We start from the raw sequence: 26,618 nt of genomic DNA on the forward strand, positions 1-26,618 counted from the left end.
ATTGGTATTTTATTCTATAGGGACTAAATGGAAAATATCATAATGTATCCATTTTAGATGGCAGGGTTCATTTACAAGTTGTGACAACAAAGCCTGATGTATGCCCGCGTGAAAGGAAACTTCCTCTTACATAAAGTAGCAGGAGTGCTTTCAGAATGATCTTAATAAGATTTGCTGTATTGAGACAAAGAACCATGACTTCATCCTTACTAACCTCAGAAGCATAATAAACCACAGTCAGTTTTGGCATTAATCCAGTTTTACCATTAACTCTCTTGTAAATTTTTATTAAGGGGAATTGCAGGACTTTTGTAATTAAGAGAACTGCCTGAGAAATTTATTCCCTGTGGGAATTTATTTGTCATATTCTGAAAAATACTGAAGTTCTATGAATGCTTGTAAACCTTAGGGATGGTAAAATACATGGCTGAACAACCATTTTTCTGAGGGGGGAGTACCCAAAATTAGTTGAAGGCTCAAGTTCAAATTTTTATTTTAACAAATAATTGATTGAATTAAACTATTTCTTGGCTGTGTAAATTTCACAGGAGTCCCAAAGATGCTCTTTTTTCACGGTTCTATTCTCTAAATGTCATCAGCCCATAGATATATTTTATAATAATCTGTTGCCTTCTATAATCATGGATTAACAAATATTAACTACTCACACAAGCCTGGGTCGGCCAATATATTTAACTCGGAATTTGCTAGGCTTTTATCTTCCAAAAGTGTTTTGAAGGGTGCAGTTACATCATTAGATGCTTTTTCTATTTTAGTTTTGCTCTATAGCAGCTTAGAAAAGACAAGATTCTTTCTGAATAAGGGTTTAACTTGATGTGAGCATTTATACATTTTAAGTCTATAAAAATTTTTAATTTTAGTTTTCTGTTGGCTCGCTTCATCACATATGTTTTTTTTTTTTCTTTAAAGATTTTGTCCCAAGGAGACTTTGAAGATTTCTTCCATGTCAGTTTAAGTGCAGAATTAGATCGACATGATCCTGCTCTTAACTGGCTGAATCAGTGACAACTTTTTTTTTTTCAGGAACGTCTCTTTCATAGAGTAGGAAGAGTGCTCAGTGTGTCCTGCTGTAGTGGTAGGTTTCTAGAGTGAAGTTTTCCTCGGGTGGTGTTCATGGAATGGACTGCTTTTACAGAATATATTTCTTCCCAATCTATTCAAGGTATAGAAGAACTGCAGTTTTTACAACCAGTGCGCTGATTAAGCCACTTAACTGACGCTCTCCTTTTCTTTAACCTAAAAGCGTTCTTTTCTTTTTAGACTTGAACTCTGTGCACTGATCATGGAATTATGTAGATTCCAAATATCTACTTTAATTTTCATTTTTTACATGTGTCATAAAGTATTCTAGATGACCTCAGGGGAAAGCAGGTGGTTTTGGCCTTATTTTACTCCTGGCTATGGATAAAAATGTTCCCAGAGTCCCTTCCTACTGTGCACACATGAATAGTGATTATTATTGTCTATTGCATGAGTCCTATTTGCTTACCACAGTACTGAGCACTTCGTATGCGTTGATTCATCTTCAACGTGATGCTGCCTATATATTAGACAATTTTACTATCCATTGTAAAAATGAGGGACTTGAGGCCACGTGAGGCTAAATAATTTGTCCATGGACTTGCATACTCTCTTTAACCGCATTACTTTCTCTACCAAGCACACTTGAGGAAAGGCGTGAGGACATCTGATCGGTATTCTCTCTGTGGGTTCCAGCTGTGAAGCGTCCTCTCTGTTCCAAGCATATAGCAATGCTAGACAAAAGATGAAAACAGAAAATGCAAGAGTCGCAGCTGAGCTCATAATTGATCATCTCAGTGGCCCACAAAGGGAACGGAAATTCAAGTGCTGATTTGTAAGCTGCGTTGACGCCTCTGGCCTCTGCAGGTGGACAGGGGGCCGGTACAGCTTGTGCAGGGAAATTAAAGTCATCCTACGCTAGGTGGCGATCCAGAGCGAGCCTCACTCTGAAACCAGGTTGTAGAGAAGGGCCCCTCTACTTCTGAGCAAGGATGCAAACTCCGGAGACTATCACTTTTGTAGACCTTAAGATGGCAAGAGAAAGGCAACGCGGCTGTTAAACTGAGAACTGAGCCAAATCACTCGCTGGTTCAGTGACATGACTGGTAGTAATCCAGATGTCTGGACAATGTACTACGCAAATCACCAATATGGAACTGATTACAGATGGGTAATTCTGAGCACAAAATGAGCACAGAATCATTTGTAAGAAAAAGATGATGAGAGATATTGGATGGAGCTGTTTCAAAGCACTAAATAAAACTAAACAAAACATCTTCCATACTCCAATAAAGATGTTAAAAAAAAAATCCTCCCGCTTCAAATGAGCTTGCAGAACAAAACTCCAAAGCACATGAGGAAGCCTAAAGCTACGAAAGAGCCAAGGAAAAGGACCCTTGAAATAAATTTGACCCAGAAGAAATTAAAATATTGAGACACCATGGCAAAGTCTATTTTGGATGCTCAAAGTATAGACAAAGGACTGCCATTCATGAAGAAGGTAGAAAATCCTGCGATAAAAATAGTCAATTATTTATTTACAGATATTTATTAAAATCAAACTATGTTCTACACACTGTTATAGGTGCTAGAGATGCAGCAATGAGCAGAAAAGAAGTAAATCAAATCCATATCCACATAGAGAGTTTACATTCTTGTGGGGACGTTTTACCTTTTAGTTGCAGAAATGAAATAAGAATAGGCAGAAATCTTGGAAATGAAAAAGATAGTCATTGAAATAAAATTCCCTGTAGAAAGGATAAGCTCTAGATTGGCAAAGACAGGGCTTTTTCATTTGGAAGATATTATTTAGGAAATCACCAGAATTGCAGTAATGGGAAAATAAGATCTTAAAAGAAAGTGTACATGTGTTTATGAGTGTGTGTGTGTGTGTGTGTGTGTGTGTGTGTGTGTGTGTGTGAGAGAGAGAGAGAGAGAGAGAGAATGGATGAGATGATGGGGAAAGATGATACCTGAGACTATTTTAGAATTGAAGACAAGACCCCTTAAATTGAAAGTACCATCTAAGGACCTATCTGGATAAATAAAGATAAATCATCACCTAAACACTTTGTGGTAAAACTTCAGAACATTGAGGATAAAAACAAAATCTTAACCTATCAGAGAAAAAATATAGACTAGCCCCCAAACAAAGACAACTTTATTGAGAGCAGACACCATGAGCAATATTGCGGGGAAAAATTCACTGTCAATCTGGATTCTAGAATTTTATGCCAGAGTATACCACTGACAGACACGGATCAAAAACATTAATTGAATATTGAACTTGAAAAACGGAATATTCTTGAGGAAGCAAGTGTAGAAAGAAAGTGTGGATTAAAAAAAATTAAAGACGAATAGAAACTTCTAAATGTCATCAAATTTAACTCTTGCTATAAAAAGTAATAACAAATTTCTATGTTAAAAAAGAAAGGTGAGACTTGGGAATTCCCTGGCGGTCCAGTAGTTAGGACTCGGAGCTTTCACTGCTGAGGGCGCAGGTTCAATCCCTAGTCGGGGAACTAAGATCCCACGAGCCATGAGACACAGCCAAAAAAAAAAAACCAATGTGATTGCACAAAAGTAAGAAATATGAGAAGGCTATAAAAGAAGAAGAAATACGGATGGAAGACAAATATGTGCGAATTGAAAATTACAACACCAAAGGTTGAAATTCTAATGCCATCAATGTGAACAGGATATGGAACAATGATCACACCTGTTCCTTGGTGCCTCCACTTGGGCCAGCTGTGTGGGTGACCTTGTAAAGCACGGAAGTGACAAATGTCAGCTTCTGGGTGGTGTTAACCCTGAGAGGGGAGAGTCTGGAACAATGGGCGTGGACAAGTGTGATACAAACGATCACCTGTATCTGTAAGGTTTCATTCCTTTAAAGGGGGAAGCAAACTTGCAAAATACTAATTTGTTTTGTTTTTTTTGCGGTACGCGGGCCTCACTGTTGTGGCCTCTCCCGTTGCGGAGCGCAGGCTCCGGACGCGCAGGCGCAGCGGCCATGGCTCACGGGCCCAGCCGCTCCGCGGCATGTGGGATCTTCCCGGACCGGGGCACGAACCCACGTACCCTGCATCTGCAGGCGGATTCTCAACCACTGCGCCACCGGGGAAGCCCGCAAAATACTAATTTGTTAAAGCATGGAGGTGCATGCGTCGGTTTTCATAGCATCCGCCTAAACACACAACTGTATAATTGAAGTGAAAAGACACTCAGAACTTCCAGGAGCCCCTGAATTTTTATGCACAGCAGTAAAATTTATAAAATCGCCTGTCTTCTGGTATTGAGGGCCTTTAGTTAAAACCCAGCTCTATCAGGGCCTGTCAGTCCATACAGAGTCTACGCCCTCTGGCTTCTCTAAGTTGCTCATTTATTCCAATAGCTTCAGCCTCATCGCATGTTTCTGTACTTGTCACAATTCAAGCTCATTTCCTCCCCTCTTAACAGCAATCCTCTTAGATAGTTGTTATCTCTTTCTGAGACTGGGAAAAATCTAGAACATTTTAAGACGTATCAGATTCCTTTGATGTTTCCTCTCAGTCCAGTGCTCTTAGTAGCTGCCGATGCCACCATCTGAGTGGAACTATATTTTCATGGCACGCGATGGATGTTCTCCTGTGTAGTGGTTCCTGTCATGGTAACCCAGTTGTCGTGAGCCGGGCGCTGCCTGGGTTTGCTGCCGTCCCCAGGCTCCTGCCAGCATTATATGCTCAGGAGCGGTGGGTAGCTCTGGGATTCAGGCTGAGGGAGTAATTCATCCCGGCTGTGGACTCTCCTTCGCCACGTCTTTCTACCAAGCACAGCTGAGCAAAGGCATAGGGACATCTGATCAAGGTATCTCTGTGGATTCCAGCTTTGAGGCACCACCTCTGTTTCAAGATGCTACATGGAAATCTCCTAGGAGTTCAAACTGCTTCGGATGCTGAACTGTTGTAAAATTTCTGTTGTAGTTTGAATTTGTGTTTGAGAGATGAACAGACATTTTCGGTGAGGATGTACATAAATTTACACTTGGGAAGTTAGAAAGAGTTAAAGCTTTCCTAATTTAAAGTGTGAATTTTGATGAATGCATGCTACTTTAGCTTAAAAAGACAAAAACACAAGCTGCACTGCTGCTAGCTACTTCTAGTAATTGGAATAGCAGTGTGTGTGTGTGTGTGTGTGTGTGTGTGTGTGTGTGTGTGTGTGTGTGTGTCTTTAGTGGGACTCAAAATACCAGTGCTGGGCATGAAGTTCTTCCTCACTGATGCACTGATTATGTCCACTGCTACTCATGCGTTGGGTAATGATCCACCAGTAGTTTGAGGTCCTAAAAGATGCTCTGAAACACCAGCCTAATGTGTTTTATTTCAAAATCTAGTCTGACAATCATTCTCATATTATATTGGTATATCAATGTTAAGTGTTGACAGCTTTAAAATAATTTCACTTCATTAAAAGCATACTCGCTTAAATGTAACTTAAATGTCCTGTCTTCATGGGTCATTCTCTTACAATTTCTGTTTAGTATTGAGCTAATAGCTAAACGAACTCAGCAATAATTCTTTGGAAATCACATCTAATTATTGCAGGTCACTAGGATTCCGCTTAGAGTATTAAAATAGTTGTTGTCGTATTGCATCCTGGTGACAAAAAGGAGCCAGTGTATCTTCAAAGAGGGTTTTACTTCCAATCTGAGCATAGCTTAGTGGCTGAAAGGATCCAGCTAAGCAGTCTGTTTAAAGTTTGTGTTTTGAGTATTATTTTCATAATCTGACATTTGCACAGTAAGTAAAAACTGGATGTTTTTCAGTAGTCATAAGAAAATATCTTTTTTCAACTTTTATAATAATACTAATTACAGTAAATATCAATGAGCACTTACTCTGTACTGTGTACCATCCTAAGCATTTTATTTGCACTGACTTCATCTTCTTGGTCACCTTGTGAAGTAGAAACGACTGTCATCCCCAAATTGCAAAAGAGGAAATCGAGACACACACAAATTAAGTAATCTCGCTAAAGCCATACAATAAGTAATGGAGCTGCTGGTGGGTTTGATCATTTTTTTCTGAGTGGAAGACTGTTTTTTTGCAGTGCCAATCATCCTAGCGCTCAACACTTTGTCTGTTCATTTGTCTTTAAAAGGAAGTCAGTGAAACTTGCATGTCTTCATGCTTTTTAATTTTACTAACAATAAAGGATCATTTACTCTTTGTATTCTTACAGGGCGTTCTACTTGGACAAGTCAAATTCCCCACCAAACTCCACATCCAAAGCTGCTTATGTAGATAAGGTAAAAACAGAAGATTGCATTGACTGTTGCTTTGCCATTTACCTCCCTTATTTAATTTTGCTGGTGTTCTTGAGCACTGGGTAATTTATAAACATCCGTGGTCTCCGACTCTGTTATCTCCATAATAAAATACTTCAGACTCTTCGCTGTCAGTTATCACAACTGTGAATTATATCCCATCTAAAAAGGATTTCTTTCTACTAAACATGTTAAACCTTATGGGCATCGTTTTTCTCTGCAGCTCATGAGGCCTCTCAACGTCGTGGATGAACTGTATCGCCTGGTGGCCTCGTTTGTCAGATCCAAGCGCACAGCTGCCTGCGCGAACACGGCTTGCAGCGCCTCCGGCGTCGGGCTGCTGTCGGTGTCCTCGGAGCTGTGCAGTAGGTTGGGGGCCTGCCACGTCATCATGTGCAACAGCGGCGTGCATCGGTACGTGGCTTCCCGCCTTGCCTGCACCTTTGCCTGCGTCTTTGCTATACCTTATTACATTCGGACGTTCTTGTTTATTACCTTTAGCTCCATGAAATTATAGCTGCAAACATTCAAAGGGCTCAGATATATTTGGAATAAGGCTTTAGAAATCAGATAATTCTTGCCCAGTAATTTCTGGCTTTGGTTCTTCTATTTTCAGTGACTGTTTATTCCTACAGATGAATGCAGTCCCACATTTATATCACTGTGGCCTAGAATCTTATCACCCTTGTATTTATATTAAGATTTATATTTTAGGTACAAAATTTTGCATCTGTTTTATTCACTCTAGGAACTTAACTTGGTAGGGGCTGGTGACTAGCAAAACGCAACGTTTTCTTCAGGGGTTTGGATCCCTGTTACCCAACTGTGGTGAGCTAGATGCTGCCTTGGAGTTACTACTGTTTTCCTACTTCTGGGAAAACCATAGTCCAGGAGCCCACACAATATGCTTTTCCTGAAAATGTAAGGAGAAGTCTTAGATAGGTCCTCTTCAGCTGGTCTATCTTAAGCAGCAATGCCGTGGCTGGGAAAGCTGTGGCAGGTGCATAAATTCCTACAGCTACATCCGATGCAAATGTGAGGGGAGAACGCCGAGTCAGGTCCTTCTTCATAATCACTTGCTCCCCTTCTGTCACCTCTCCGTTTTCACAGCGAAATGAAACCATGTAGGTGGGAACAAGAGGGCAGCATTTAGTCCTCATTGTAGCAGAGAATCTGCTGTCACCAGTCATAGTCTCTTCTTAGTATGAGGCCCGTTAGGATTTTGAGTGGATGGTGGTTATAGTTTATTCAAATTTACTTGCTAATTAACCCATGCAAAGGACTGCAGTCGGTGCTATTGGCTGGGGAATGTCATAAATGGGTGATATTCATGTCAGAGACATAAAACATGAACAACAAACAACAAAAACAATTGTAAATAATCATATGACAAAATAAGATAACAAAAACATAATAAAAAGTGACAAAAATAACAGATTACCTAGACTACGAAGAAAAATAAATGATCTAGGAAAGTTACAGCTAAGAAATAAGATTCAGAAGGAACCTAGGTCTTTGAGATGGTTAGAACTTGCCATGGAGAAGGTAGCGTTTGAATTGGCTTTTGATGGGTCAGGGTTTTAAAGAGGGAGAAAGAGGGAGAAAGTTCAAGTCAGCAGGTTCTCATCGGTGACATTCCATTTGACTTGCTGTGCCTGAATTCTAGTTTACAAGTCCTACACAGCCCGTCCTTGCTTACGAAGTGTGACAAGACTTTATTTCTCTAAAAGGAGAATTAAATTTTTGTGAGTGACACGATATACAGAGTTTTCTGCTTTGTTTTAATTGCTGTGTACTTTGTGCTCTATTGCAAGCTTACTAAGAGCTTAATTGAAATATCATCTGCAACTAAATGAGTAAAATATTATTTCATCTTTTTTTTTACTAGCAGAGAAATGCTCTCTCCCTCTGATCAGTCATATTCATTCATTCTGTTCCCATGCATTCATTCATTCATTTATTATTCATTCACTCAGTTAATACGCATTGAGCACTGTTTATGTGCCAGCACTGTTCTAGTTGCTGGGATAAAGCACTGAAAAAACAACCTCCCTTCTCTCATATAATGTAAATCATGTTGGGGCGAAACAGATGATCAAGTAAACAAATAAATGAGTAATGCAGTAGGTGGAATAAATACAGAAAAGAACAGAAGTCAGAGAGGTAAAAAGGGACAAGATGGGATGAAGGGTGGGCACCTTCCATGGAGGAAATTTCGTTAGAGACCTGTGTGAAATGAAGGAGTGAGTTACGCAGATATCTCAGAGAAAGAGCATTCCATCTAGAGAGCAGAGTACAAACGTGGGAGCCCGAGTGGGGACCAGCATGACGTGCTCAAGGACCAGCACAGCGGCCACTGTGGCCTCGGCAAAGTGTCATCCCTTTGATGAATGTTCTTATCCTACTCTGGTGCAAGATCATAGTTATCTAAGAACTGTGACAACCAAGGGACACTCTAGGCTTCAGACTACAAGCATCAGCTCTTATCTACACATGAATTTACTGGAAGTTAATGCAGTTACATTTGCCATTTAATGGAATTCCCTGGCAGTCCAGTGGTTAGTACTCTGTGCTTCCAGTGCAGGGAAGCCCAGTTCGATCCCTGGTTGGGGAACTAAGATCTCGAAAGCCACATAGTGAGACCAAAAAAAAAATTTTTTTTTGAAAACTGCCATTTAATCCTAGAACCGTGACCAAATTGTCCAAATTGTTCTCTGAGGTGTCCCATGAACAATTTTAGAATTTAACTACTGATGGGTAGGAGAAACAGATCGATGTTCCACAACCGTTTTATAATTGCTGTGTTCATTGATTGGTGTGTTGGAATCACAAACAACATTGAAATTTCGAAGTATTTTGACTTTTTCCATTTCTGCAGTTCAAAATAAATATGGCTTTAGTTCGTTCATTTCAGAGACATTTACTGAGGTGGAGGCACAAATTCCCCATGACAGATGCCAAAATTAAGGTTAAAACTATTTGAAAATAGTACGGTTTTATTTCTCTATTATGCAGAATAAAATAGGAGTTTAACATTATCTTTCGTCTTTCAGGGAAGGCTATGCTTAGATTTTTCATGGTGATACAATGTGTGCTAATTTATATTGGAATCAGAAATCTCACATAAGGTGGTTCCTAAAACAATTGTTTAGTAATTAGAATTCAGACAGCTAGAAAGGAACCCAAGGAGACCCACATTTGCACTAAACACTGAACGTGGAGCTTTACCCTCAGGTTCTGGCAAAGGGGAGAAGTTCATAATATGAATCAGAATAAATACTACACACACAGACGATTTTACCATTTGCTTTTAAAATTAAAATGGTTAACAATATGGTATCCACATTAGATAATCAGCTTCCTGCTTTTTCTGATTTTACTCACCAAAAAAAGGAATCTAACATTTTTTAAAGTGTAGAGTTATATGGCCTATGCTTGACATTAAAGAGAAGAATGTGATTTTTCAGAATGAAAAGGCAGATTTAATTAGCATTAATGTTTAGACGTTTTAATGCCAACCTGAATTAGATGGCAGGATGGCATACGACAGTGAATGCAAGATTAGGAGGAATAGAATTCAGGATGAATTATTAAAATCTTGTCATGGCGTTTAGCTCAGCTTTGTTTATTAAATTCTCTTTCCTGGGGCAGTGCTTTTTGTGCATTACAATTTTGCTCATGAACTTGCCTGCACACACTTTCCTCAGTCATTTACTGACATTAAATATCTCCATTGCTATTGAATAGTGAAAGAAGATTGTCTTTTTTTTTTTTTTTTTTTTTTTTGTGATACGCGGGCCTCTCACTGCCGCGGCCTCCCCCGCCGCGGAGCACAGGCTCCGGACGCGCAGGCCCAGCGGCCACGGCTCACGGACCCAGCCGCTCGGCGGCACGTGGGATCCTCCCGGACCGGGGCACGAACCCGCGTCCCCTGCATCGGCAGGCGGACTCCCAACCACTGCGCCACCAGGGAAGCCCCTGATTGTCTTTTTTTAAGATCAGGATTTTTGCCTTTTAAACGGTATACATGATATTAAAAGGCAGTTTGATAAATGGAAATTTTCCAGAATTTCCTATCCTGACCTGCCTTCTTTCATTTTCATTTTGAATCATCTCTTGCACCTTCTATCAAACAACATACATCTGATCATAGTTTTATTAGTATAGTTTAATAATCTGCTTTACGCTCATAGTATCTATTTACCTACCTATCTACCTATCTGTCATCTGTCTAAAACGTCCACACAGACTTTCCCGTGAACACTTTTATTTGCTACATAATATTCTAGCCACTTGATACACCACCGTTTACTAAACTATTAATTTAGTGGTTTATCTTCTTCCTCTACTGCCCTTAATGCAGAGAAACATCTTTATGTAGCTGTTCAAATTTCAATTTTATTTTCCACTAAGCTAAAAGTAAACAAAAATATCCTCCAGATACAATTAGTGTGTCAAAGAGCTTAAACCTCTTTGGTTAATATATTATTATTTAAGTTCCCAAAACGGTTGTCCTTGTAAAAACCCAACAGAAGGTTAGATAGTTGTTTGCCATCTTTACCTTGTCTTCAGAGGGTGTTAGAACCCATTTATCTATTGTGCTTGTCTACCAGGTGTACAACGATATTATACTTCGTCAGGGCTTTAATTTATACTTCTTTGATGAACGAATACAAACATTTGAATATCTTCTGAATTTTCTTTCCCACAAAGACTCATGCTTTATATTGTCCATATATCTGCTTTTTAGGCAAAATTATTTTGGCCAGTTTGAAAGTTGGTAGTATTGAATCCACACTGTGGCTTTTCACGTTCTCTTTTGTTCCATGCAGTTATTTGCTGCAGATCCACAAGCATGCTACATGGGTTCTAAATTTCCCTTTTATTTCCTACTGCAGCATCTTTGCATTCACTGCGTATTTCATTTTGTTTTGCTTCTTTATTCCCATCCCTGCCTAATAGCCAACTGTTTTCCTTTAACTGTTATGAATTAGCATAATGCAAATGTTGTAAAACCTAAGCATGAGTCTCATCGCATCCAAAAACAGAGACGCCATATTCCTCGCACTACATTTGCTTCTGCTTCCTTCACCAGTGGAAACAGTAGGTGGAAATTTCCAGAGGCTACCTGAAAGGTTATGTCAAGAAAATTTCTAGTGAGGGCAAGAAATCTGGAATCAGTGTTTCCCTTTAAGGACCTGTTCCAGGGACTTTTTGTACACGTACTCTTTGTATCTGTTAATAATGGATTTTCAGCAGTGTCGGAGTCCTGGGATGGTCCTGCAGGAGGGCGGGGTGATTTGAACACAGGCCTCATGTCTGACTCACCTGTGATGTCTTAGTACCAAAACCTTGGAGATCTGTACACATAAATTCCCTTTTACTTTTATGTTTTGTTGTGAGGATGAAACTCTTCCGGAAAACAAGGCCCTGCATTAGCTAACATCCTCAGTGTTCAGTCACCAGCGAGGGATGTGAACGGCTGTGTCAGGGGTTCACCAGCATCTGTAACAGCAGCATCATCATCACGTTGTTCTGAGCCCCACACAGGTGTGAGGGGGAAACAGTCTGTGGCAAGGTCAGCCTGTTCTCATTATTAAAAAGCATAATGATGAACATCAAGCTGGCTGCCATCTATGTATTCCAGCATTAGACTGCTTTTCCTTTTATACATTGTGGAAACTCATTTTAACATATATAAAATTTTAGGAACTAACAAACTATGTAATATGAAGTTTCTACCTTAAAAGGGTATATTTCTTTTTGTTTGTTTGTTTTTTTCGGTACGTGGGCCTCTCACTGTTGTGGCCTCTCCCGTTGCGGAGCACAGGCTCCGGACGCACAGGCTCAGCGGCCATGGCTCACGGACCCCCGGGGCACGTACCCGTGTCCCGTACATCGGCAGGCGGACTCTCAACCACTGCACCACCAGGGAAGCCCTAAAAGGGTATATTTCCAAAATGCATTTCTTTGTTGGTTATTTGAGAAATTGAGACACTTTTTCACATTGGACAGTATTGCAGAGGGTGGTTGAATTCTCAGAATCATCCTCTGCCAGCAGAAACTTACAAAATCTATCATGTGACCATAGTATAGGACCCAAAGTATGATTACAAGCGTTTGTTAGAGAAGTGAAATCCAGGAGTTAAAATATAAAAACAGCTACAGGGAAATATGTATTACCAATTTGGTTAATGAAACAGTTTTCATTTCAAATGAAGATAAATAGTGTAGTGATTCTTTGTTCATATAAGCAATTTTAAAAAGCACATTTTTTTTAGGTAACTATCAAGTAACAATTTTAAAAACCACTTCTGTTTGACATTTAAGGACTCTTTCTTAGCACTATTTTATTCTGCCATCACCATGGCATCAAAGGACAAATTGACAAGTAGGCCCAGATTAAGGAAATGCAGAAATCTTATAAAAGTAGGGCACTCGAGGTAACCTGGCGTAGGTAATCCGAGTCCTCACAGGGCAGATGATGAAGCTGCATCTTTCTCCACTGCGCAGCCAAAAACACATCAAGAGGAGTGGATTTACTCCGGGGATTTCCATATGTAGGTTAGACTCTAGGTATGGGAGGGCAAAAGGAAATTACAGCAATAAGCAAATGTAGGTTCGAAATGTATCCATTTATTTTTCTGTCCAAAAATGACTTGGAAGATTAGCAGCAAGATTGGTGGAAATCTTGAATTTTAAATCTCCAGAAAGATGGCTAAATAGAACAAAAGAAACTGCTAACTCATGATGCCAGGATACTGTACATTCACAATAAGAAGTCCTAAAATTATGCTCGTATAGTCAGGAGTCTGAAACACATTAGTCTAAAACACTTCTTTTATATAAAGGTAGTAGTAACAATGGCAGAAGTGACGTTTAAAATTGTTATTAGATATGCTTGCAGTTTTGATTATTTTTCTTTAACAGTTATAATTTGATTATGATCAATGCAGCCATTCTCATTTGTTTGATATCTAATAAAATCATTAATGAGTGAAAACCAAAAAAACCTCAAAAATGAAAGTATAAAATTGTGTACTAATCTTTAGAAGAGAAAAAATAAGATGCTATAATAATGGGGCTCTGGGAGAAAGACAGAATATATCCTACTCATGCTATTAAGTATAAATCTTAATGACTCTACCAAACTCATAGAAGCAGAGAATAGAATTATGGTTACCAGGGGCTGGGAGAAGGGGATAACTGGGAGACAGTTGGTCAAAGGGTACGAAGTTTCAATTATGCAAGGCGAATAATCCCGGAGATGTGACATAACAACAGTGCAACTATACTTAATAATACTGTATTATATACTTGACATTTGCTAGGAGGGTAGATCTTAAGTGTTTTCGTCACCAAAAAAGAAAAGAAAAAGACAATGGTAACTATGTGAGGTGATGGATATGTTAATTAGCTTGATTGTGATGAATATTTCACAATGTATATGTCTATCACATCAACAGGTTGTATACTTTAAATTTATACCATATTTAATTGTCAATTATACCTCCGTAAAGCTGGGGGGGAAAAAAGAAAAGTAAACCCAGATTTTCAATTTATACTGAGTTGTAAACTAGGCAAATAAAACTCCACGATTTATGTTAATTTAAACAAACAGATAAATAAGCTTATTCTCTTAAAATTATGGGAAGAAATCAACTATTTCAAATATAGTATAAGTTTTATTCTTTTACCTTGTTTCATTATCTTTTATAAAAGTTCTTTACTCTGAAGAGGTAGGTGGCCAGATTTACATATATATTTGTTTCTTGCTTAGATTTTTCTTTGCAATTGATATGAATCTTGATAAATTAGTGCATTAAATTATTCTATTTTAAAATGTTCGTTGTTTTCATTAGTTTACTATGAAAGAAGAATAACACAGTAATAATGAGAGTCACTTCTTATTGCAATGGTTTCTAGTTCTGCCAGCCAGTAATCGTGGGCCAGACATGCTTTAATTTAAGTACATATAAAGACAGAGCTTATACATTATTACCTCCTATCATTAAGATTGGAAAATTCTAGGCACATTAAACATATCTTGATAAAATAATCTAAATACATAATTTGGAGTGATATTTCATCTGTTTTTGCAAAATTCAATTTTACGATTATATTAGTAAAATTTAAGTATTTACATTTTTTAAATGTAGCTATTTAAAAGTGATAAATGTATTGATGGAATTGACTTTAAAAAGCGTTAAATAGGGCACGATTCTTCAGATTTCCTTTTAAAGAAACTGAAGTTATTGTTTTTCCTAAACCTGCAAAATGATATTTAAAGCAAAGGAAAATTCCAGTCATTCTCTAGGATCTCTTCCTGAGGGCTTCAATGCTAGTGGGTTTATAAGTGCTCTAATAAATGACATAAGCCAAATTTTCTGTCCTCCAGAGGGAGGGAAGAAATACGGGTATCTCACCAATATAAGTGGTTCGTTTGCCAGCACTTTCCAAACTGCCTCTTTTTGTCTGTGACTTGGAGCGGGAGAGCAGGTGATGTGGAGGAAGTTGAAGGGAGGAAGCAGCCATTTCTGCCTCTAAGATGTTAATTTTAAATTGGCAATAGGTCAGCTAACATCCTCGGGAGGAATACCAAGGAGTGAGATTGAAATCCTGTTAAGCAGGAAGGATGGAATGTAACACCTGTTATAGGTTTTAAAGCATGAATAGTGTTTACCAGGTGACGGAAATGGAGAAGGACGTTCCGTGTAAAGGAATAGTATGAAAATACAATATCAAGGTGTGAAATAGCATACTATGGGGCTGGAGGTCACAATAAAGAGCTGGCTATTTCTGGGCGGTGAAATAAGAAGGAAGCAGTGTTGAGAGAAGAAAGGAGCAAGAAAGACAGGAATTGGAGCATGGATGCCCCTGCCTGCTGGGTTAAGGGTTTGGGACTCCCTCCTAGAGGCCCTGGGAAGCCAATGAAAGGTTTTCAGCAAAAGAATAACATGATTAGATGTTTTTAAAAATATTTTAAAAATAAAAATCAGTCCCATGGTCTATGATGGGACAAGGATGGAGGCAGGGAGACAGCTAGGATTTTACAGGAGTACAGTGACATGATGAGATCCAAAACTAAGGTATTGGCACAGAGGTTAGAAGGGAAAAGACAGATGTGAAAGGTATGAAAAGGCAGTAAACAGAACTAGTTGCACTGGTGAGGAATAGAGAACAGGGGAGAGGGAGAGTTTCTGATGATTCCAGCTGGGAAAGATTGGAGGAGGGAGGATGCCACGGGTGGCGGGGGTGGGGGTATGCATTTGTCTTTGAGGGGACTGGGGAGCGGGATGTTGAATTAATCTGTTACATGTTCAGTTTTAGATGCTCACGATGTACCTATATGGGGATGTACTTTGATGGATTCATAGTCAACAAGGACTAGAAGTACATATGAGTACAAATGGGTATAACAATAAATAATAGCATATATATGTAATCTCAAGGGGTAATGGAAAAACACTGCTAGGAATTTTCTGGGAACAAACCAGGTGTTAGGAGCAGGGAAGAGATTCCAGGAAAAGGCACCGAAGCGTAAGCAAAGAATAATCGGCTGCCAATTGTGGAAGGTGAGAAAAAATCACCAGGGAGTGTAGAGAGAGTATTAATATTCCCTGGTTCTCCACTGCCCTGTCCTCTGTGCACCCGTGGAGCCTCAGAATAAAACACGGTAGGATCCACAAGAAAGGAATGAAAAATATTCAAACAAATCTCTTTAGTATCTTGGATAAACAGGTCAAAGAGAAAACAATTCTGGTACAATGTCAAAGGGTGGGGGAAACAGATGAAAATCGCATACTGGACACCCCTTAAGTATTGGTGTCATCAAAGAACCTACACGGAGTAAGGACAAAAGTCAGACAGCCAAGAGAAAAGATGAACTAGAGAGGGAGTGTTGAGGAAGGAACTTCGAGTAGCTGGGGTAGGTACCTGACCTATTCAGTTAAATTCCAAAAACATGAAACAGAAATAAAATCAATTGGTGAAAGAGTCCAGGCTGAAGAATTTAAAACGCACAGGAGCAGATTCAAACCTGGTGACGGTCGTAGAGTCCTACCTTACACACAGATGTTTCATATTCATACACATTTTCAGCCAAGCAAAGACCTCCTCTAGCCCCTAAGTGCTCAATTACCCATCCCCAGAGGTCTTCAATTACCTCTGTGCTCACCTCAGCAATGAAAGGTGTCAAAGAAGAACACACCCTCATGTGCTTGAAGAGAAGGGAATGAGGGATGTGGAATGTTTTTGAAGCCTAGTTTTAAAGCTAGACACTGAGAACTTTCCGAGAATGTGTTGAAAGTTGCAGTAGAAAGTCCTGTTATATTTAATGGGAATTTCATGGCTAATTCTGTGTGCAGTGCTGAAAATGTGCCCCTTAAATGTGATTTACCTTTTGCCTTAAGATATATGGAGTGAACCGCGTATTCAGTTTGGCTCTGCTTCTGCTGCCAGGATCTCTCTCCAGCTGTTGCCCATTGCTTTTCCATTGCGTTCAGTTGTTTTCCATGGGGCCCGTCACTGCTTGCCATCTCTTTGCTTTTTTTTTTTTCAAATCGTCATTAACCCCTTGCCTTTCAGCTCCAGACTATGAGACATAGGAATTAGTACAGCCATGGCAAGATTTCATCAGTACTGTCTCTTTGACGGGAGTCAAATAGTAATGTTGCAATTATCAATAGTCACCCAGAAGTTATGTCTATAAAATGTACTGGAAACTTGCCTGAATGATCACTGGCTTTTGGATTGCACCTGTTGTTAGATCGCCATTCAAATTATCCTAAAGGGAGAATGTAAATATTTAATATTTTATTATCCATGCATAGGTGTCTATAAGTGAATTCTGTATTTTTGAAAACAAATAACTGTCTGCCCTTTTTTCACGTAAGAGTATTTCCATGTTTCGTTAAGAAAAGTGCCTTCTCTGTTATATGGGAACAAGGACAGAGGTATTGGGTTTTTGAAATCCCTGCTGACTGGTGGCAATTTTCTCAAGCTTTTCATTTATCACAAATGCATTCATTGCTCAGGGTGGCCGAGTTGGGCAGGATCAATAGATCTGCAGAGGTCCTTCCCATATTAATTGTGCGGACACTCTGCCGGTGTGGAGCCATAGCAGCCACTTTGGCATTGATTCCTATTTAAGGTACTGCCTTAGCCCTCAGATGTATAGTTCTTCCTCCTCGGTGTGAGGTAATAAAAGGAAGCAGGGAAAATAAAACCCTGCAACAGTAAACAATTAGTTTCTTCCATCGGGTGCTTCCTCTAGTTGTCAATATACTTTTCACAGTGGTGCCCTGTGCTCAGTAGTTAGAAGTAATTAGAAACCAGAATAAATGAGATCACTGCAGGAATGAACACGCCTTACCCAGCACAGTGCATTTTGTATAGAAAAATGCACATCTGTAGTAGAGAAGGAACGCAATCTTCCTTCAGTTTATTTTTACTACGTGATTGCTTTACAATCGATAGAATTGTTCAGCAGGTTTCAAATCTAGTTTCTTTTTAATCATGAACACATTTCAGGATGATGAGGTCTACATTCGTAGTGAAGTGGTTTGGTCTGGCTGCATTGGTCTCTACCAAAACAGTGCATTTAGCGTGAGATGCTGAGACCAAGATTGGGACTGTTGAATTTTGGATGTGGGGAGTGGGGATTCTCTAAAAGCAGTGATCTATGTGGTGCGATTTTGGTATAATGGAAAGAGCTCTGGATTTTGAATTAGAAAACTGGTTTTGAATCCTGTCACTTACCGTGTGACCATGATTCCGTCATGGTCTCTCAGAGACTTATTGGTGGAATGGGAATAATAATTTCTTTCTGCAAAAGGTGGCATGAGGATTCAGTGAGTAATATATGTGAAAACATCTACCGCAGAACCTGGCAATAGTGTACACTCAGTTGTTTTCTGTCTTCATCTGTGTTTCTGATGGTGACGCCATCTTCTCATTAGAGGTAGAAATATGAAATGCATCTGTTTAAAATGACTAGATTGGGCTTTCCTGGTGGCGCAGTGGTTGAGAGGCCGCCTGCCGATGCAGGGGACACGGGTTCGTGCCCCGGTCCGGGAAGATCCCACGTGCCGCGGAGCGGCTGGGCCCGTGAGCCACGGCCGCTGAGCCTGCGCGTCCGGAGCCTGTGCTCCGCGGCAGGAGAGGCCACAACAGTGAGAGGCCTGCGTACCGCAAAAAAAAATAAAAATAAAAATAAATAAAATGACTAGATCATACCTACTAAAATAGGGAAACCTTGTACGTAAAACAAAATCACGGTGGTTGCTAAGAGAGTAGATCTTTTTTTTTTTTTTTTTTTTTTTGCGTTACGCGGGCCTCTCACTGTTGTGGCCTCTCCCGTTGCGAAGCACAGGCTCCGGACGCGCAGGCTCAGCGGCCACGGCTCACGGGCCCAGCCGCTCCGCGGCACGTGGGATCCTCCCGGACCGGGGCTCGAACCCGCATCCCCTGCATCGGCAGGCGGACTCTCAACCACTGTGCCACCAGGGAAGCCCAAGAGAGTAGATCTTAAATGTCCTCAACCACAAAAAAAGAAGTGGTAATTCTGTGATGGAGGTGTTAGCTAACTATAGTGGTAATCGTCCCGCACCATGTAAGTGTATCAAGTTAACATACACAACTTTAACCAACACAATGTTCTATGTCAGTTATACCTCAGTAAAGCTGGAGAAATCACAGTGATGAGTCACAATCGGATGTAAGAAGAGTATGAAAAATATGAATTCACTCCTCTGACCTATAAGAAGTAGAATACACAAAGCCCTGGCCCCTGTTGGAGCTTATTTTTAGAATCCTGCATGGATAGCCTGTAGGAAGTTGTTCAAGAACAGCAGAACGGCGATGCCCTTGAATTCAAGGATAGAAAGTCTTCTTCCTTCATGTCGAAAATCAAGAGTATGTGTTAGAATAACGACAAATATTTAGGACTTGGAAAGAATCCGGTGCTGGCATGTGTTTGTGCATTCATTCATTGAAGGACAGAGGAGTTATTTATGGAGCACTGTTTTATGGGGTATGCACTGTGCTACCCCAGACTAGGGTAGTAAGAGGTCCTTGCTCTCCCAGCAATTCCGAGGTCTTGACAAGGGGACCACATTGGGATGCCAGCCAGCCATACTGTGTGGCACCAGTTTACTTTAATATGGACAATAGGAGAAAGAGAGCCAAAGGATTGGGTTTTGTAATGAAGTGACTCAAAGAAATGAACACATGTTTTTGAAACTACAGGAGAGGGGAAGCATATATAACAACATGTCATTCTGACAGTGTTAAAGAACTGATTCTGCAAGGGTTCCAAACGTATTCTTCTGAACCTGGAAAATAGGCAAATGATACATAGACCGTTTTGATGAGCGAGTAAGTGTTAATTAATAGAATTAATGTAAGAATAATGAATCAATATATTATAATACATAATTTCCAAGCATTAACAAAACTCATCCAGAGTTGTTCATCAGAAGCCATGGTACGAGCAGTGATGAAATCCTGAGAAAGGGAAATGCAAGTCATTGTTCATGAAGGAAAAGCTGTATACCATTAAGAAGTTGTAGGGGAATCTGTGATTGTTCTTTTACGAAAATTTATTGTCTCTACAGTTCATTTATGACTTCACCAAATTTATTTAATAAGTGAACACTTCTTAAACAGATGGCAAAAGTAGAGTATAAAGAAATGAATTGTATCTTTTAGGAGTTACGTATAATACTGTTGGCATGAATTAGGAATTCATGTCATTTCCTTTCAATAACTGTATATTGAATGCTTACTTAATCCTGGGAAGTATGTTACGGTCTAGGAAGGTTACAATCAATACAGATACTAGTCTGGCCTATTGGTGGCGGTGTAGTAATATTAACGAAAATTGCTAACATTTGTTGAGAATGTACTACGTGCTATGTCCTGTGCTAAGTACTAGATATGAATTATTTCCTGTAATCCTGAAAACAATACTCTGAGGTGCGTACTATCATTAAACTCAATTTACAGGTGAGGAAACAGAGTTTCAGTAGCTTAAGTTACTTGCCCAGAGTCACAGAGTTTATTAGCAAATTTAAGATCCAGCTTAGGAAGTTTGCTTCTAATGCACGTATTTTTCATCCGTACACCTTTCAGACAAGTATAATATAGCATGACCAGAGGCATGATATGTGACCCAAACCAGGGCATCTGAGATCAGATCAGGAAGAGAGCAGCATATGAGAACTGTGAGAGGAGGTGACTTCAGAGAACTGTGAACAGTATAGTTGAAGCATAGAGTAGGAGTAAGGAAAATCGGAGACCATATTGTAAAGACTTTGTATTTCAAGTTATGAAATGGAAAGCCATTGAAATGCTTGCATTTTCATCTGCATTTTTAAAAGATCGCCTTTGACAAATAGTGAGAGGAGGCAAGACAAGAAGAGTCTGAGCGAGGTTGCACCAATCTAAGCAAGAGGTGATATTAGCAGTGCAGCCAGAGAGGAGAGGTTTGAGGGATAGTAAGAAATATGACATTAATAAGTGTGAAAGGTACTAGAGCAGGTATATTAGCACGTGGACCTGCCACACACACATTAATCTCTTGTAATTGATGAGTTTGGTTTGAACGGCCTGGAAGCTTATATCTCAGTCTGGAGGCGAAACAGGGGCCATCATAAAAGACTAGACAAAGATTTAAGGAAAGCAATAATTTAAATCTCGACCACATCTTCTTCCTTTGGCAAGGCTTTGCAAAAACGGGAAGGTTGAAGACACTAAAAATATTGCACAATACACCTTTAAGGAATTAGATAATTTATGCATCTTATTTCTTCTAACAACTTTCTTATTTCTTTGAATGCTGACACTTAATATTTAAAAATCAGTAAATATGAGGACCTGGGATTGCACCATACTTACTATACCCATTACTACACAATGTCTTTTAAACAATGTTTCTAAGAACTAACTCATCAGACACTTTAAATTATAGTAACTTGGTAGCACATTTCAAGAAGTTTTAACATTTAGATTAAATTTTTAAAGTGTTATTGGAGAATCTCTAACTCCGATATTTCCTACAACTGCTTGTTTTTTTTTGTTTTTACTGTCTGATTAAATGGGATTATGAGAAAAGCACAAGGAAGAAGTAAAAATATTTGGAAACTGAGCAGAATCATTTACATTTTTTCCAACAGGGAGAAAATGTGTCTTTAGTTCAAAGATTGTTGAAACTAGTTTGCCTTAGGCTCTGTAGGACAGAAGTTCAGATGATGCTGCAGAGTGCATAAGACCAGGTGATCACAGGATCTTCCAACTGTCATTAAAAGCTTCTGGGTATGAAAGAGTGGTGGGCAAAGAGCAGTAGTATCTGCTGATGTTCCAGCTTATTTCACCTACTTCGTTCTCTTGGGATTGAAATAGTCATTATTATCCTCTCCACAATTTGAATGCTGTCCAGGTAACTTCAGCTTAATAAAGTATCCTGGAGAACCACGGCTGATTAGATTCCTTATAACGTATTAGTGACAGTCACTTGAACAAGGATAATGGACCTGGCTTTTAATTAAGGGAGCAAGAAGGACTTTCATAGAATACGGGAAAATTGATTTTACGTTTTAAGATCTAAATCTGTAAGATTCTAAATATAAACAGCTGTAACTATATAAAGACAAATAATTCATGGGAAGAATGTCATCAAAGAATAGGGTCTTCAGGCTGTCTTTATACATAGATTCTGAGCCATGCATTTTCCCTAAGGGAATTTTTTCCCTCTTATTTTTGTGACTAAAGGCAGTACCACAGTTAGAAAGGATGGTGAAAATGAGGCAATACACATGGAAATCCGGAGCTAAAAAACAAAATCAAGACTCTGATCTTTGGGTAGAATTCTACACTGGGGCAAAACTCACTGATTTCGAAATGGTTAAATATTTATTTCACTTTATATTCATCTAGCACAAAATCAAATTAACCTTTATATGAATGCAAATAATTCCAAATGAAATATTGAAATATTTAGCCAGTTTATATAGATTGTTAGGGGACATGTCTAATGTTGCCTTTTCCAGAGCACATGAAAACCATTGTTTGGCATATGGTCCCTTAAACTCAGAAACCCCAACATATGCCTTTCAACTGTGGGTGTGTGTCTTCCATTTATCATATTTTTCTAACAGGAAATTTATCCTGCTAATTATACTGCGTTAGCACCCACACAAAAATGAACATAGCTTATCCAAGTGCCTCAATTCTATTATTATGGCACAAAAGAGTGAAAAAAATCACTGCTCAAGTAACTTTTTAAGTTGAAACATGTATCCCTAAATTCAGTGACTCCAGTGGGGTTTGTTTGGGGGCACAGTTTTTAGTCATAATTGAGTATGTAACATTATTGAGGGTTACAATAGAAATGTTTAAAGTAATATTCAGTCTCATTCTCAATTTTTAAAATATGGAGAAATAAAAGCAAAGTATCCCTTGCGAAAGATTGCGTTTTTCTCTCTTTAATTGCCTTTTACATTTTTTTGTTTTTCACTTCAACATCTACATAATGTGAATTTAAGGCAAATTATTGTGGCTACAAATTCAGAGATCCTCATTACACTGGTTTTTCACGTGTTTCCTTTAAGGTGTCAGTTTATAATTAGAAGCTGATTGCCCCTCCTCCACTAGTAATAACAAAGTTTGGGACCACCCAAGAGAGAACAATATGGTTAGCTGCCAGGCAAAACATCAGAGTTCCTGACAGTGAACGTGCTGAAAGTCAGCAAAGAAATCCACAGCTCAAAGCCATAAACATACCGTTGTTCTGGTTTGCCTTGTCAGTTTCACTGTGAGTTACTGCATCTCCCTGGTGGCCCAAAAGGGATGATGCCTGTCCCCAGGGGTTCAATTTGATGCACTTCAACCCTTGGGAGATCGGCTTCCTTGTTCAGTACGGTTGGAATCAACATTAAATGAGGCTTTAGAGCTCTGGAGGTTTTAAATTGTAATTAAAGTAAAACTGGTGTTTTTGTCTGTGATCGTGGTAAATGACCAAATACGTAGAAGGTCCTCGGGTTTGGAGAATCTTATCTAATTTATTATAGAAGTGTGATGAGTCATCTTAAAGGAAAATATTAACATGTTTTTATAAAAAGATGAACACATAAGCTGCTTCAAATAAGAACTGAAGTCTTAAATAAAAGTGAACTGAATGTAGTATAATAGTTATGAGTTAATAAATGGTTGAAATACAATATGTTGCATTTAAACCAATTTAGAAAAACTAAGCTTTGTCTCTCCAGTGAGACTGAGTTGAGGGAGGGAGGGAGGGAGGGAGGGGGTGTTAGCTGTTGCTCATTGCAGCCCCCTGGCATCAGGAAATAGGACTGGCAAACAGGAGACCATTTCACATGCTTTTCCTGACCCTAAACTCTACAGTTCGACACAAAATAAAGCTGATACCAGATGTTCTAGGATCAGTTGGGACAAACATGAAATAAAAATCACAGAGAATCATATTAGCAAGTGCCAAATGATAGTCATGTGAACTCTATTTCAACCAAACCCCAATTTATAAAGATGTTGGTGAAAGTTTGTCATGAACTTCATGTAATTATCATAATCTAATAACATCATAATCTTATGGAAGAACTGACAACACATTTCAACATCATTTTAAATTTAAAAATTGTTGTCAAATATGCAAACCTCCATAAGGTTCTTTAGCATGAGGACCATAATGTATGGGAGAATATTCCACAGAGTAGCTTCTGGCTCTGTACGTTCCAGCCTTGTTTCTCCTGCACCACACACAGTCCTGGGTGCCCCAGGATATGAACACATTGCATTACAGCCTTGGGCCCTGCACATCCTTCTTTTTTTTTTTCAGCCTTGGGTGAGCCTGTACAATGCGCAGTAGAACTACTCTGGAGTCCATTCCTGCGCTAGGATATTGTAATAACCTAACTATAAGTGACTGTGAATCATATCCAGAGGTCCCAGTAAACCTAGCCTAAATGGATCCCTAATTCTACTTCCTTTAGCTCAGTTCCAGAAAGACCTGTGGCCATTTGAACATTGCAGAACATGACAGAGGAAAGTTGGGGCATAAAAAGACAGCAGTCATTTGCAGTCAAAACATTTGGCTTTTGCAAATTTGTAAAAGCATATGACTATGTGAACAGGTTGCTAGGGATCCTATGAGAAAGGGACTCTGAAACTCAACGATTTCAACTTGATACTTTAGCTTGGTACTTGTACTTACAAAGTAGACACTCAAGAATAGTTGTTGAGTGAGTGGATGAATAGAAAGTTACCTCTTTGTGACTCTTCCATAGCATTGCTAAATCAAAGTGCTTTTCAAATTAAATTGGACCCATTGGCCACAGGTTACATGTATCATATTAAAACTATGCTAAATCCCTGAGTGATGTGGGATCTGTTTTTAATATGAAATATGTCAAGAAGATTTATTCATTATAAGCACCGGTGTATTGACCCTTTCCTTTTTTCTTTCTATGAGGAAATGCATAATTTTGCAGCCCTGACAAGTACACGTTCTCGGGAGTATACCCTAAGCAGAGCTGTTACTTGGGATGTCTTATTACTAAAATCATGGAGCAACTTTCCTCAGTGTATGTGTTATATTTGCCTTTTTATGAAGGACAAATTCTACACTGTGACCTTTATTTTATTTTTTTATTTTTGTGACTCCAAGAGAAAGAATTGTCTACATTTTTTAAATGATATTGCAGCTAGAAGGAGCTGAACAATTGAGAGCCCATATTTTCCAGGACAGAGTAAAAATGTAGATTAATTTAAATTTTAATTTAACTGCCTAATGTGAGAACAGAGATAGTTCTAGAAAGGAAATTCACAGGTCAGATAAGAAATCTCATATGGAATGGGATTTGCTTAGGATTCCTGGCCTTTGGTCTGTTTCCTTCATTCTCTTGCCCAGAATTAGCAGAACAGTCTCACTGGTAATCAGAGAAGTACCTATAAAATCAAATGATCTCTTGTAAAGCCTGACTCTGAGTATATATTTACGCACCATCAAAAAATCCAGGTGCTACTCTCTGGATCTGGAGTCTTCCAGAGAATGCCAGAATCAAAATGCTTCTTGAAAATGCTGAATTTTTCCATTTGACATTCAGATTGAGATAGTTGAGAGAAGATAAAAAGCTATGAGGTGAATAATGGTATTTTGGAAGCAGAGTTGTGGCTTTAGTGCTGGAGCTCTTCCACATGCTTAATTTAGGAGAATGGAACTCTGTGATGCTGCGATGGAAAAACTAGGCCTCCACTGGATAAATCAACTGTGAATCGAATAGGCACTATTTCTCCCGTTCGCCTGGCTGTCTCTTTTAAATTTTTTCACTTTTTAAAAATTTCAAATTAATGGTGGGACCTAATTGGAATATACGCAGTGGTTAGTACAAAAAGGCAAGTATAGACGAAGCCATCTTCTCTTGATATGCTGGTGAAATAAAACTTATGTATCCATTTTAAGCTAGATTTTTCTGTTAGATGATGTACATGTGATTGGTTTTAAAGGTGTGACACTTTGAGGTACCCAGTCCAAGAGCATGTTACGGGCCACGTTGATTGATCAGGAGATTACAGTAAGATCTTTTAAAGTCCCTGGCAGGTAATTTGCTGCTGTACTGCTGTTTACTACAGCTTGAAGTAGAGAGAAATAAATCAGTTTTAAAAGGTTAAGAAAATGGATAAAAATTACAGGCTTCCTGTTAAAGGTCCTTCACAATGAGTAAGTGTTTGTTGTAAGTTGATGAAGGCAAGTCAGGCTTTATCAGGAAGCAGAGACATATTTCAGTATGATTAGAAAAAGATCAAGATTTTTTTCTTAGCTTCATTCAGCTGGTGTAATGAGCATTATTGATTAAAATGTTAGGATCAGTAAGGACTTAAAACTGGAGTAGAGGAGACCTCAAGGAGGAGAAAAAGTTTATGGTGTGTTGAGTTAACTGACAATTAAGTGCTTTGTAAAAATTTGATTTTTTTTTGAACATGAACTGTCAATTATAGCTCTTGGCTTGCATTGGCATATGCATGCAGGTACATATAATATACAATTTTATATTATTGTCAGACTCGTACATTAAATATTTATAAACGTCGTATACTACTAGAAGTTAATTATAAAACTTTAGCCCATGTGAATATGTGTTCTTAATGCTTTCTAAAGAGTTCTCTGTTAACGTTAACAAGGAAGCTGCTTTTCACGTCATTTCACAGCCAATGGAACTGATCGTGTTTCTCCTTAGAATGCAATTATTGTAATAAT

The 26,618-nt window shown here is 38.9% G+C and overlaps 1 protein-coding gene across 3 annotated transcripts in view; it reads left to right on the plus strand.

Moving 5' to 3' along the window:
- Nucleotides 1–26,618, plus strand: part of PREX2 (phosphatidylinositol-3,4,5-trisphosphate dependent Rac exchange factor 2) — a 286,917-nt gene that overhangs the window by 236,436 nt on the left and 23,863 nt on the right. For all 3 annotated transcript variants that reach the window (XM_067017094.1, XM_059042584.2, XM_067017095.1), the window contains exons 36-37: nucleotides 6,262–6,328; nucleotides 6,570–6,760. In XM_067017094.1, the coding sequence (XP_066873195.1) occupies nucleotides 6,262–6,328; nucleotides 6,570–6,760 (258 nt within the window). The remainder of the gene's footprint in view (nucleotides 1–6,261; nucleotides 6,329–6,569; nucleotides 6,761–26,618) is intronic.

This window comes from Kogia breviceps, chromosome 17 (assembly GCF_026419965.1).
Source record: "Kogia breviceps isolate mKogBre1 chromosome 17, mKogBre1 haplotype 1, whole genome shotgun sequence".
In the NCBI taxonomy this organism is placed as follows: Eukaryota; Metazoa; Chordata; class Mammalia; order Artiodactyla; family Physeteridae; genus Kogia; species Kogia breviceps.